Source organism: Halyomorpha halys, unplaced genomic scaffold (assembly GCF_000696795.3).
Source record: "Halyomorpha halys isolate HHAL.00 unplaced genomic scaffold, Hhal_1.1 Scaffold360.1, whole genome shotgun sequence".
Classification (NCBI taxonomy): domain Eukaryota; kingdom Metazoa; phylum Arthropoda; class Insecta; order Hemiptera; family Pentatomidae; genus Halyomorpha; species Halyomorpha halys.
Window position 1 is genome coordinate 603,392 of NW_027110685.1, and position 14,963 is coordinate 618,354.

At 33.4% G+C, this 14,963-nt stretch overlaps 1 protein-coding gene across 2 annotated transcripts in view; it reads left to right on the forward strand.

Annotated features, from left to right (window-relative positions):
• Positions 1-5,598, forward strand: part of Awh (Arrowhead) — a 153,921-nt gene extending 148,323 nt beyond the window's left edge. For both annotated transcript variants that reach the window (XM_067048811.1, XM_067048810.1), the window contains exons 4-6: positions 1,312-1,557; positions 2,491-2,634; positions 3,912-5,598. In XM_067048811.1, coding sequence (XP_066904912.1) covers positions 1,312-1,557; positions 2,491-2,634; positions 3,912-3,991 — 470 coding nt within the window. In that variant the 3' untranslated portion in view covers positions 3,992-5,598. The remainder of the gene's footprint in view (positions 1-1,311; positions 1,558-2,490; positions 2,635-3,911) is intronic.
• Positions 5,599-14,963: the final 9,365 nt, after the last annotated feature.

Below are 14,963 nucleotides of genomic sequence, written 5' to 3' on the forward strand. Positions count from 1 at the left end.
AGATTGTAATATCTATCAATAAATAAATCTATCAATTCCAAATTCTAGTACTAGATTAAATATGATAGGTGATAGAGAAATTTTCAAGTATTGTTAGGGTGGTACAACCCTTTACAGCAGGTAGCCCCATATCGATTTTATCAAATTCATCCACAATTTTTTTTACGCATGCATAAACATATTTTTCTCCGTACAACTATATTTTAAAAAACGGATCATTTAATTTGCCCGAAATTTAAGGGGTTAGAATAATCAGTTTGTATTATAAATGTCACATTCCATCGACTATTTTCACTTCATTGTGCGCAAAAGTATTTTTAACCATTTTTCAAAAATGTGTCCTATTGTAAGTTTTATTTTCGAATGGAAAATAAAATTAAAAAATATTTTTATTTATATATTTTTTTTTTTTTATGTATTCTTATACTTCGAAATATAAGTAATTATGTATCTATCAACCTATAACCTGTGTAATTGGCAGTCTTAACTTAAAGATCCCTAATAAATTTTCATTTATAAGAACAAAATAGACCTTACGAGAAAAAAAAATATTGAATCTTACAAGAAAATCTTAATCGGTGTTTTCCATACACGCCACTTGTCAGTACTATAACTTTTAACCCCGACTTTAGATTTAATTTATTGTATAAATAAATATACTTTTAAACTGAATGTATAGGAAACATATTTAATCTTGCCATTTTGTAACGCCATTGAAATTACTGGAAAAAAGCCAGGTAAATGGTATTTGTTGTGCGAAATGGCCGGGCATGCATTCTAGAGATAAAATTGAATTAATATCGGTTCAAATAAGCATCTAAAGCTGTTGTACTCACCAATTAAAGAATCCCTGAACAAATAATTCCCTTTGAGTCAATATACGACCAAAACGTAGGCGGGTAGATTATGCTTGATGAAATTGAGGTTTGAAGCGGGTTGGTGAACGGAGAAATATTGGTTGCAATCGATGATAATTCTTGTCAACTTTCTCTCGTTCTTAATTTATTTTTTTTGTGTACCTTTGAGATATAATACGTGCTTCAGAGTTATAAAAGTTGACAATATGGACTTTAATTTTCACGAAGGAAGTGTCGTAATGTGTGATTCCATGACAGTAATATTCAAACACAGATAAGAAAATTGGTGCTTAGTTTTCTATTTTTGAAGTGTATTAACAATATAGTTTTGTGATTGTGCTTTTGTGAACATAAACTCTAATTCATAACACCTCCTTGTACCAAAATTTATATAATGATGATGATGAATAATCGATCTCCGAATGTTCCTGATGGAAGAACGATTCTGTTGCAGAAGGAGGTGACAGCGAGTCCTACCACAACAAGAGCAAGGCGAAACGAGTGCGGACGACGTTCACCGAGGAGCAGCTGCAAGTCCTCCAGGCCAACTTCCAGCTCGACTCAAACCCGGACGGACAGGACCTGGAGAGGATCGCCCAGATCACCGGGCTGTCCAAGAGGGTCACCCAGGTCTGGTTCCAGAACTCCAGAGCGCGGCAGAAGAAACACATGCACACCGGCAAGCTGAAAGGCAGCCAATGTGAGCAATTATCTCTATTATAGTGCCTAAGAATATTCTGGGATAGGATGCCTGGGATGTTTCTGTCGGTGTTCTCGAAAACAAATTCGTGAGGCCATCAGAAGCGGCACCGGTTTAGATCCGGCATGGGTGCATTACTTTAGTTTTTGGCGGACGCTTGGAATGTGTCTCAATCTTTTCACTCTGGTTAGACTAGGTTGATGAAGTTTAGGTTGACTCGTTATGCCAGAAATGGTTGGAGAAAAATAAAACTTAATTTGCAAAAGGAATCAGAAATCCTTTCAACAAGATAAATTCATCCCGGAATTTGTCCTTTAATGGAAAGTTTCCGAACAATCAAAATGCTTTCAAGGGACTAGTGGTAACAAAAAATATTGGTAAACTTAGTGTTCTGAGGGTAAAAAATTTTATGCATCATTTTTATTTCGGAAATATAGAATATTTATTTATTTTTAACAAGTTTATTTATGCACTGGAATTAAGTAGTTTCCACATTAATTGGCAACAAAATACCTTTTTGTACGTTAAATTATCTGTTGTATAAAATCTCTGCACCTAAGTGGCCTCATGGGCAATGATTAAATGAGCACTACACACGATATAGGGAAACTATCCCTTCTAAAACAACCCTCCTTCTCTCTCCCTCCCGGTACAGTTCAAGGGGCTCACTGCTCAAGCTGTTCGTGTAGCATCGGTCAAAATGAAGGCGTTCCGTTTCTCTTTCTCTTCTCAAATAAATATTCATATTTATTTTAATTACGAAATATTAATTGAAGTTTTCTTTTATAAAGCTAGGGAAATCACGGGCTTATGTGCACAAATAGACAAACCACCACTGAATATAAACTTTTATTTTTCTATTAGTTATTGTTAAACTTGAGTGCCCTTTTGTTTGGTTCGTATTCTCAATTTCATTATGGTATCTTCCCGCAGGCGGCGGGGCACAGACTGGCCTCGGAGGTGGCAGGGACTTGGGGGACAGCTCGCCCTTTGGCCGTCATATCAACTTACACCTGACGTACTCCTTCCAGCAGCAGTCCGCCAAGTCCTCTCCAGCATACCAGCCACAACACACCCGTGAGTATACATTTGATATCACATTACGTTGAATATGACTGCCTTTTTATTTATGATGTTCATAGTTGTATAACTTTTGAAAAATTGTGAAATGTCCATGACTGTTAAATCTTAGTGAGTGATAAGATGCTGATGCAGAAACGATAAATAGTGGTAACCTTTTTAGCTCCCAATGGAGCAAAGGGTTTTCACCTCTCTGCGTCAGCAATCCACTCCAGGTGTTACTGGGTCATCCTAACTTTCAAGCATGCTGTGGATGTGTATAGTGCATGTTTTTCAATGGTACTTCAGGTTTCTTTAGGGTGCGACCAATCTACTTCCATTTCCTTTTCTTTTTTACTTCATCTATAGACTTGAGAATAGTCTTCTGTCGTAATGTTTTATTGGAAATGATTTCAAGCCAATGAAGGTAAAGTATTCTCCTCAAGTATACGGAACATTTGTCAAGTCATTATTCGATGGCCCAATTGGTCCTTACTTGACCTTTGAATCCTCTTCGGGTCTCCTCTACTAAGACCTCCTCTCGTCTGCCCTTTATTTTCCGGCACCTCCACATCCAGCAGCCAACGAAGTCTAGGCCAATGTCTCCTAAATTTTCTATTTTAGGAATTTTCCATTGTTTGAATATGTCCTAGCCACCTTATTCTTCTCCTTTGTGGTAGATTTATTCACCTCTTGTTTGCTATATACGTTCTTCTTTAGTGAGCCTTGAATACTCTTTCTTCATTGAATTCCCTGGTCCAAGAGCTTTTTCAATGTCTCGATTACATCAGACACCAACAAGAACTATTATCAGCTGTTATCCTTGTTTTAATCCCTTCTCTGTTATTATTCTGAGACACTGAAGCTTTCATAGTCTCTCGAGAAAATATCCAGCTCCCTCAATATGCCTGTTCACTGATCATTGTTTGGTATATTTAATTTTTCCTTTGCTTACTGTCAGATATTCTTATCTTACGATAGCTCTAATACCTGTTTCAAGAACCATATCTAATGAAATAGTATGAAGAGGATATCCTTGCTTAAGATCATTGTGACTATACTATCCCCTGCTAACCGTTTCTTGAATTTTCACTAATTTATTGCGATCTTGATAAGCCAAACCTATGAAGTCACTGTATATAACAGTATTAAGAATATAGAAAACATGTTTTAACTTCATATACGGCAATATATATAACTTCAGCGGATACGCCATTTTGTTATTGTACCAATACATGTAAATTAAAATTACAAGAGTGAAATCATTTTGAAATATTTTATTAAAAATGTTTCAGTGTCTGAGACTTCTTCGTTGGACGAGCTCTCTCAGGAGTCGATGCTGATGTGCCCCATGCGCGGGGAAGGAGGAGTATGAAATCAAGATGGCGGTGAGTCGCCGGGTTCACGTCATTGAGCTACCACCGCCCCTTAGATCATCAGTATCGATGGTGCACAGCTATCGATTATCTAACATAGGCTGAGTCGCTGCCTTCGCAATCCGTGTCGTAAACTGAAAAGTATTTTAAATATTAGAGTAATGCTTAGTGCTGTAAAAATATATAAAAAGGAAAAAAAAAATGTTATATGGTTTTGTCAAAACAAACAAAATGAGTTTATTGTGTTGAGTTTTAAATCAAAAGAGTTTTATTAATTGAACCTTATTTATTGAATATTTATAGATTTTTAGGACGATATTGTCATATAACCCATGTTGTATATGCTTATGAAAGCAATAGGCTTGGAAATAAACTGTAACATTGTTAAATTATGAAATGTAGTTGTGGGCATTTATAAATGAAGACCACAGGAAAAAAACGAGTTATCCCGATTGTCTTTCTTCTTTTTATTTTTTTTTTTTTTTTTTCCAAAAATGAGTCTATGGTAGATTCAAAGAGATAGGCCTGCGTGGCAATGTTAAAGCAAGAGAAAATCGTCATGAAATATATTTATAAAGGGAAAAAAATAGTTGAACGAAACAGCACTTTAAGTAAAGTAACGTGGCTAATTAATAAATTGTCTTTTCGAGTGTTAATTCTCGTTTCATTTAAAAAATCGTGGCATTGGTTTGAAAAGGTTCGTACCATAATTTCGAGGAACAAGCCATAAAAGTAACAATTTGCTATTAAAAGTAGTTTCTATGTTTTGGTGAAATAAAATAAAATAAATGATCTGCTAAAGGAAAAGTTATGAAATAGCTCTTTGGATTGTGATCTCTTTGTACCACCTGGTTGAGGTTAATAGGAAATTCCGCAATTGCAACCTAAACTGAAATAGAAGGTAACCAGTGATAAGTTCGTACTAGTTCCCTGCTCCTCTGCCACGCCCTTGGTTCATCATAACGCCCTCGTTTTTGGCTTCACTTTTACTGAGAGCTTATTTCCTCTAATTTCTTAGAGAAAACGCAGTTTTGTGAAACTAATGCAACGAATAGGTTACGTAGGATACTTAAAAGCATTAAGACAAAATTTGCTCTATTACGTTTTCAACTCCATCCCATTTTATCGTATTATCTTGCACTATCTATTTGAACAATTTATCAAATTATATATTAAAGACACAATGAGATACAAAAATATACTTATTTTTAATTTATTTTAACTTGACTCTAGTTAAAGTGAGATACCTCGTTAATCATTCAAAGTCTTAAAATTCAAAACTAAATATCAATAGCTGATTTTTTAAAAAAGTCTAAACGATATTTAATAACCATTGTTTCAGTTTATTTTCAAGGAATTTAGGGATGTTAGAAAAATATAATCTGTATAAATCATATTGTAAATATATCTGTAAATCTACTCTAGCTATTGTAAACATTGTATATGTACTATATGTAAATTAGTTATACATTGTAAATATACTCAGTTAATGATGTAATTATATTGATTGTACAAAGAGTGTAAATGATTACACAGTATGTGAAATGTCTTAGCAGCATCATGTGATGTTTGTTTATAAGTGCAATATAGTCCTGTATTAGTTGAAGTTACGTTTATTTACTTTTACCCTTCTCAATACTTATAGAAAAATATGACTTATTGAATTAAATTAAGATGGACTGAAAATAATCCACCACAGATTTATTACATTTCGGCCTAACAAGCCATACTCAGGTACAACATATTTATGTTATGAGGCGTTGCTATTATAAATTTAACCTCCGCTCGGTGGTCATACAAATCCTCTTCGTGGACACCTCTGATAAATTACAGCAGGTAGTGACTGAATGGAACAAAGAGCTCCACTGGAAAGGAATAGAAATAAATGCCAGTGCCAGCATAAGCAAAATGTTACAATTTGGGAGGCAAGTGAAAGATCTCCATACATATTGTAACGGGGAAGTATTTATGAATACTAATGTATTCATAAATTATTTCTAAAAAAAAGAAGTAAGGAAAAAACCGGTACTAGTTCAGGATTATGATCAATAAACTCAATTTTGGAATAAAAGTTTATAAACGCATACGTCTTCTTTAGATTAAGAACTGTTATGATAAATAAATATTCAAGATCAAAATTTTTGACAAATTGAAAACTTTCAAATGTGCATTAGTTACAGCCTACTTGAATTTTATTTTTTCTTCAATATAAGTGTTTTGGGAAAGCACTCAAGAAGAGAATCAGGCAAACCTTATGACAAGTTCATAAGAAGAAGTAAGGAAAAAACCGGTACTAGTTCAGGATTATGATCAATAAACTCAATTTTGGAATAAAAGCTTATAAACGCATACGTCTTCTTTAGATTAAGAACTGTTATGATAAATAAATATTCAAGATCAAAATTTTTGACAAACTGAACACTTTCAAATGTGCATTAGTTACAGCCTACTTGAATTTTATTTTTTCTTCAATATAAGTGTTTTGGGAAAGCACTCAAGAGAATCAGGTAAAAAGATGAACCTTATGAACTTGTGTAGTCAATTTATAATTGAATTAAATCAGTACCGCTACAACCAATAAAGGGTCAGGAGCTCAGTACTTTGTTACTAGACAAACGGTTGTACAAGTAGGTGATTTGGTCAGAATCACGCTCCAACGCAATTTTTCTTTTACAATTTTTATAAAAAAAGTTAATTTTTGGAATTTTATGAAAATCGAAAGTATGTACAGCCTCCTTTTCAAGGAATAGATTATGAGTCTTAATTGTGTAAAAACAACGCTATGAGATGAAAAACATTATTTTTAGGATTGATAATGGTATTATTTCACAGGCTTGCAAAATAAAGAAAACTTCTTTACTATAAAAATAAAAAAAAAACTTGTAAATAAAATATAAAAATTATTTTCTTTTCAGCGAAAAAAAAAATAGCTGGGACAAACTAAATTGAAGGAGATATGTTACAAATAGTAAATTTTACGAAAACAAGCTTCAATTTTTTGTTGGAGCTTGTTGTGTTTTTAAGTGTACATCTAGCTATCGCAGTAATGAATTGGATTTTGAGGTTAGATTCCCTCACACTATTAGACAGGCACCTACCCCCTTCATCAAAACTAAAGCTTCAACAAATCAAAATCTTTTACACCACAGCTTCATCCACTTATCTCTTCAATTATCTTCTATCAAATGAAAAGTAAAATATAGCTCTTTGTATTACAGCAGCTTGAACCAGAGAGGTGGCATGAACAGTTGACACACGCCCTCGGAGCTCAGGTTTACATTGAGGTTAATAGGAGTGTCTGGCATTGTAACCTTAACTAAACAATATGTATAGTCTATCCAAAATAAGTTACGAATACGGGAGGTTACTCGTTACTTTAGGTTATCCTCTATCTTTAACTGGGACTGTTTCTTATTGATTCTTATTTTACTTTCTAGACAAATATATTGACACTCTCTTCTGACTTGCTTTTTAAGAAGTTTCTTCCAAAATTAAATTGACATTTACAACTGTATAAAAAATACATCAAGCAGATTTGAAGTAAGATCATAATGATATGATACAGCATGGTCACGAAGCCATCTTCTTTTCAGGCGCCTCGGAGGATTGCCAGGAATGTAAGAGGAAGCAAGGTTAGAAACTAGTGGGTTTGGGTGGTTAGGGAGTGTATAATGGAAGGAATGATACCGGATTCGGGCTAGATCGGTTACATAAGGAACATTTAGGTCTTTATAGATGGTTTTATTAGAAACAAAATAAGGAGCATTGAGGATTTTACGAAGGATTTTGGATGGTAAGGATTGAATACGAGAGGAATTCAAAGGTTGGCCAGATTGGCCTTATTGAAGTCATGTAGATCAGTATTTTTTAATGTGTTGGTTGTATAAACCGTTTGTCTAGTAAGTGCTGTAATAATCGAAATCGTCAGTTTCCTACACTTTTTTTAAACCGTAAATTTATTTTGTAACATTTAGTGCAACTATTTTTTTTTTAAATTTTAATGTTTTAAAATGCAGTATATTTAGCTCTAGATTAGGATTTACTTATGATAAATGCATTAATTTATGGCTTTTCATAACAGAGGAAACCTGGATTGGACCACTCTCAGCCTCTTTTTTCATGAATTTAAATACGTTCATAATTATTTTTGAGAGTGGATAGTTTTCCCTCTATCCAGGTAAAACTGTGGTTTTACTTGACATGATAATGCTAAGTGATATTAATGAAAATAGTTTTGAAAAAAGTGATTCGAGGAATTTCTATTAGTAAAGTTTTAGAGGCAGCTCGAGAAGAGGAAAGGTTATGATAGATAATACAGTCAACTGCGATTAATCTATATTCTAACCTCACTGACAAAAGACTTTTTTGCTTCACATTTCTTTCCTGCATAATTAAACTATAATAACCGCCTATTAAATTCTTTCTTCTTAAAAGATTATGTGTCGGTAAAATTGGGATTCAATTTTGATATTATTCACCTAAGGTTGCAGGAAATCTCAATTCAGTCAACCTCGGATGCATGAAAATTATAACTCCTAATTTTCATTCATCCGAGGTTGTCGAGAATACCGCAGCTGGTTAGAAAGCTGACCACTAGTTAAAAATCTAAAGATTCTATCAATGATTATCCAGATAATATTATCCAGATAATACAGATAATAGCTACGCCGAGAAACTTATTTATAAAATATGTGCTGTTAATATAGAAACTGCTATTCCGGTGAGGCGAGGGGTTTTTATCGTTTATGCAAATTGTACGACACCTTAATTTAGTCAAATTTAAATTGTAATAAATGAAATCATTTTGGAAAGTAGAGTGATAATCAATTTCATTGCTTATTACTATTACGATGTTTTTTTTTGTTTTTTCACTTCAACAAAATTAAAAGCTCTTAAAACATTAATCGAAATATTTTTTATAATTTTTTATTCCTGTTGTCTTCAAAACTCGTATTTCGTAAGGATTTCTTGAGGCATGAAAACGCTCACCAACATAGTTCCTATCTAGAATACAACAGTTTAACAAAATCGTGTACAATTGAATGGGATTTAAAATTTGGGATTTCTTAGCTATTTTCGATTTTCCGATGATAGCCGTTTTTCTTATTAGTTAATTATCAAATTTTTCATAGTCCATTTTTTACTACTTGTAAAAAATTGAAATGGTTATATATATTTTATTTTATACCAGATCGACCTGGTGGGGCTTACACGGTTGATATAACCGTTATATTATATATATATTTTTATATACAGTTGATTATGGGGGGTATAGTCTCGTACTATCGATATAGAATGTTAAAGAAGAAAAAAAAATAAATAGATAAGAATAATGCTTCTTAATAAACGATGAAAGTAAAATTAATAACAAAAAATAATGATATTGGTACACTTAAATAAAACAAACAACTGCCCTCTAATATTAAAAAGAAACAAGTTAATTTGAAAAAGGGACCAGAGAAGAAAATAGAAAAAAAATAATAATAAGGAATAAATAAAATGAGTAATAATAAAAACTAAAATAGAGGTAGTGTGACTATGAATTAATTTTATATTTATTAAAATTTATACCAGAACGTCCTGTAGAGGTCTGGGCTTCAGTCTGTTAAATGGTTAATTTTTAATCAAATTAATAATGATAAATATTGTTTAAAGGATTTTTTCTTTTAATTCATCAGTTAAGCCCTGCCAGACTATTCAATGAGGATAACGCCAAAGAGATATTAAAAATAACTTTATTGTTCACTGGAATTCCGAATTCTATAGCAATAGAATCAGCAAAAACTGAGAAAACTTTTTTATACAGCGGCGCTTACAATTTACTATTAGAAAAAATCGATAGAATTTATATTAAACCAAAAAAAAAAAAATTTAATTTTCTTGGGAACCTCTGCTACAGCCAAAATCAAATTAAGGGTCCAATAAAAATCGATGTAATGTCGGAACTGAAAATTTCAGCGGCAGATTTTTGGTAGTAATATGTTGAAACAACTCACATGCTATGAACTGTCTCTCATGATTTAATCGGGATGCCAGGATAATCGCTGAAGGCAATTATCCAAAAATAATTAATTTATATTGAGTCCTGCAAAACTGTTATTATAAATTGGATTCTTTTGTAAAGGCCTATTTTGTGTTTACCAGTTTACCAATTAAATATTTTTATTTTTATTAAATCTCGTTACCATTGAACAAATCATACAGCAACAAATCGTACAGCTAACTCAGTGTATTAAGGACGGTCGCCAAAGTCATCAGAGTACTCTAGCTTTTTTGGTTGATTTTCTGACTGCATCAGATCAGGTCCGGAAAGGAGGACTTCTCCAAAAAAAATGGAAGAGAAAGGTATTGGAAGGAGGAAGGTTAATCGAAGATAGCTGTTCATACCTCTCCCAGAGATCCATACAAGTCAATTACTTGGAAAATGTATTCCCCGACCGTCAATCACAAAAGGGTTTTCCTCAGGGATCTTTCTTAAGGCCAACATTTTTCAATATCATGCTGGATAACATTATGGATATCATTAACGAAACACTTGGTGTAAAAAACCCACAAATAACCTGGACTGACTGTGCTATGGACCTGGGTGTTGAACTGTCTTTTTTGGCCGAGGCATGTTGCAAAATTTATACAATATAATAAGGGATGGTATTGGGTAATATGATAGTATACTAACTACATGAAGGAACAAAGTGTTTATTTACAATTTATTGGTAAATGATGTTATTAAAATGATTGAAATGATCCAGATAAATGGTTCCCATAAAATATAATTATTACTTATTGCCTAATACATAATTATAGCTGCTGATTTGGATGATTCATGTTGTAGCCGTGGAGTCACATTTCTGAAGAGCCCTTCTAAGGACCTCTTCTGGTCAAAATGCATCTTTCTCTATTTGGTTTTCTTTCTTGTGTACCTTTCCTGCTTCTTCCTCTGTCTGTGTTCCCTGTTCTTCTCTCCTGGCCAGATCTCGTTCTCGTTGTAGAGGCGTTACTTTTTCGGAACCTTATTTCCCATTGGCTATCATCAGCTACTGCCAAGAAAAATGGGGTCAAGTGGTGGTAGTACACTAAGGTGTTTGGTGCATGTGTTGTTTATAATTGACCTGATTACCGACAAATCCCCCAGGCAGTACTTTTTTTTAATAGATTTGTTCAGGAAGGACCTCTCCGCCACCTGCGAACTGTGAAGTGCCCTTTGTTGACATACCCGGCACAGGTATATCATATGGCAAAGACCCCTATAATATTAATAATTGCTAATACCTCGATCTATATCACACAGAAGACAGATAGTTTTCATTGAAAAGCATGCTAGAAAATATAACGCAATTTAGAAGGAGGATGCAGTTAATTAAATGATTGAATTCAATTTATATTTAATGTTGGGGAGAGAAGCATAATCTTTCATGTTTGTGCCCCTGCACATCCTTATTACACTATACTACTGGATTGAAACAGAAAGTAATTATAGAGGATAGTGATTGGGAACCCCAAATTACTTTAAAGACCTATATTATCTTGCAACAACATGACATGGCTTATCAGAAACCGCTCTTCCGATAGCCTTATTCATAGCCCAACCAACCTCCGCATCCTTTACTGGAATCTGATGAACTAACCCATGCTAAATTCGTTGAATTTATGAAAATTGTAGAAGACCACAACATTGATGTTTTTGGCATTTTAGAAAGAGGTGCAGCAATCGAACATCTTGAAAACTTTGAAATACATGGTTATCACACTCATGCACTCCCTTGGGCTAGACTAGAGCATCATTTTTACTGCACGTGATGAACTCTGCGTGGAGTTTAAAGTTTGGAAGGAAATGTCAGCTTCAGATCGATTGGCATTGGTCGAAATGGGTATCCGGAAATACCCTTTTTGTCTTACAACCCACCACAAAATGAATGTCTGGAGTCTTTCTGGAACAATAAATGCCTGCTGCTTGGAGATATGAACGCCCTTCCTTCCCGTTGGGGATATCGAGAAAAGGTTGGGCGACTTCATTGTTTCGAATCCACATGCCTCTATAAACGAGATCTCAAGGCCAACTTTCATTGCCTGTAATGAAGACATCACTTCCCACCTAGACCTTGTTATCTCTCACTCGTTTCTGGCCCCACTTATCCAGATAGAACTGCTCGCAGCCCCAACTGGGTTTTGCCACCGCGTTATACTAGCTAATATTAGCAGGAGACCAACGAGAAAGCTTCCCATGTACATCAACAAGTTGGTGGAACCTCAAAAAGGCTTACTGGATAAATTACAGTGCGAATGATAAAAGATTAAGAGTCCTGCAAGAAGTTACAGAATGTAATTCTAAATTTTCATGGCAGACTATCCCCAAAGGTAAGGCAATAAATGTGGCGAAGACAACAGGGACGGCTGATGACAAGCTTAAAACAGCTTGACTATAACTAGAAGCCAAGCACAAGTCCGTCATAGAATAGAATAAAGTCATAGAAAAAGATAGAAATAAAGCTAATCTATACATTCTAGCCTCAACAATGAAAGCCCTGAAAAGTGAAGGATAAATTACTTGCGTCAAACGATAAAAAAAGCTAACGCCTATGTCAACATTTTGCTCACGAATCTATTAATAATGTCAAACTTCGGAAAAAGTTTCAAGACAGCGTCCCTCATGTGTGACTGAAGAACAGGAAATACGATGGAGAACATGGTTCAACCCTACATAGCACTCCAGGAGGCAAAAGCTTTGGTCCAGATAACATCTTGCCAGAATTTCTTAAGTATCAAAGGTGGATGGCAAGAACAGTTTTTCTAAAGCTTCTCAATCTTATCTGGGAAACACATTGCGGCATATGAATGGCACGAAGCTGAATTTTGCTAAATATTCAGAAAGATATGTCACCTGATTTAGCATGCAACTACAGACCAACATTTTTTGGCAGGTTTTTTTTTCCTCAAAATTTTATGAGAGAATGAACTTGATGCACTTGGATTCATTTGTAGAAACAAACCAAATCTTTTATTCTTAATTTGAAACAAATTTGATCCTTTTTTTTCTCTCAAATTTATTCTTTACAACTTTTCCAACGTTTCGACCCTCAGGTCATTCTCAAGGGTACCTATAAAAAGTTTTTTATTTTTATATAACAATTTCATTATTTCCTTCACTTACATTCTGATTTCTTTGGTCCTATCTTTATTTTGTTGTCCATTTCTTTTTTAAAAAACTTAAAAATGCCGGCTAATTGCCTTTGTCCCATCTCTAAATAAAAGAAATAGAAGTTTTTGAAAAGAATAAAGTTGAGAATAAAAGAACCAAATTTGTTTTTAAATAAACTATAATTATTCAAAAACTACGATTAAGGTTGAAAATTACATAAAATATCTTAAAATTCAATAAATAAATAAAAAAATGTTTTCCATATATAATTTTTAATAGACCATTTAATTTTAAATTAGGATTTCTCAAATGTTTCATTGATTTGTTAAATACAATATCGGCGAATAAAAAAAATTACGACAAAAAACACATAATTATTTATTTAAAATACCTATTGTAGGAAGATAGTCCGGATGTCAATAAAGGTATCAAAATGATGAAAACTATATATGATAACCAACGTTTCGCCTAACTTTGAAAGTCTTCGTCAGGGTTGTCAGATTGACAACTCAGTTGTCATCTTTGTTTTAATCTGATAGCCCTGCAAATTAGGGGTGAACAATAAATAGTTTTCTTTTACTATTTTGATACCTTTATTGAACGCCAACCGGACTATCTTCCTACAATGTACTTCATACGGTTAACTATCTTCTCCCAAAATAAAATATCTATTCTTTCCGAAAAGAAATCATTGAGGTCTTTCAAGTAAGAAAACACATTAAAATTAAAATAGCAAAAATACAATGGATTCTAAAATTTATTTTGCACTGTTTTTTCTCTAATTTTCTTATATGTTCAACCAATTTAATGATGATTGTACCGATATTTTGGATTTTTTTTAATCTAAGAAGGATGCCGCGAATGTTTTGGCCCAACAAATGTTTGGAAACCGCTGCTCTAAGGTATGGCCGGACAATCCTCCAAGGACTGCTACATTCGGAAGAAAGAACCGACTCAGCCAGGAACCCCGAGCTCTCTGTACCTAATGGTCTTACTTTCATCCTGCCGACAATGTATTGGCCAATCAGAATCAATTAATCACCCGCCTCCGCTGACTTGCAAGTATCAGGAAATATTATCTACTCGTAGTAGTACCGGGGTCACTCCTATCGCAACACGTGTTCTTCATCCACCATTTTGATCGTTTGTTGAAGATTAAGCTGGATTAACAGGAATAGCTTTAAATCTTACTAAAGGAAACACTCCATGTATATCAGGATCGTAGAAAAGAAGATATTTTAAATGATACAAATAGGAATTTGTTTTTTGATATTCGGATCTTTTATTTTATTTATTTAGTAAGTACTTCCAATGTGGTCCGTACAAAAATTATCTACAAAAATTATAAATATAAGTAAAATATGTTTTTGTCATACTTAAAATTAATGGGGTACTGCTGAGGCTGCAACGGTTCATAAGCTAAAATTGTAAGATATATAACAAGATGGTCAGGGTTGCGGTCAAAACTGAAACAAAAATAGTTTACAACTATTTATTTTCCGACGTTTCGCCCCACTTTGCAGGCCTTCATCGGGGCTAAAAAGATACAAAATGATACAATGATAAGAATAAAAATACAAAGATAAGATACAATGATAAGAATAAAAACAAGTAACAATGGCAAGAGTAAAAATTTCTTTATAAAAATACGTAAAATATAAAGCTAAAAAAGTACAGGAGATGTATATAAAACAAAAACAATACGGGGAAAATAAAAAAAAATAAAAAATTTATATAGTGATAAAATAAACGTTATGAAAGAATAATAAAAATAAAAATAAATAAATAATAATAATGATATAAAATGAGAATACATTTTTTTCTTTTCCCCGTAT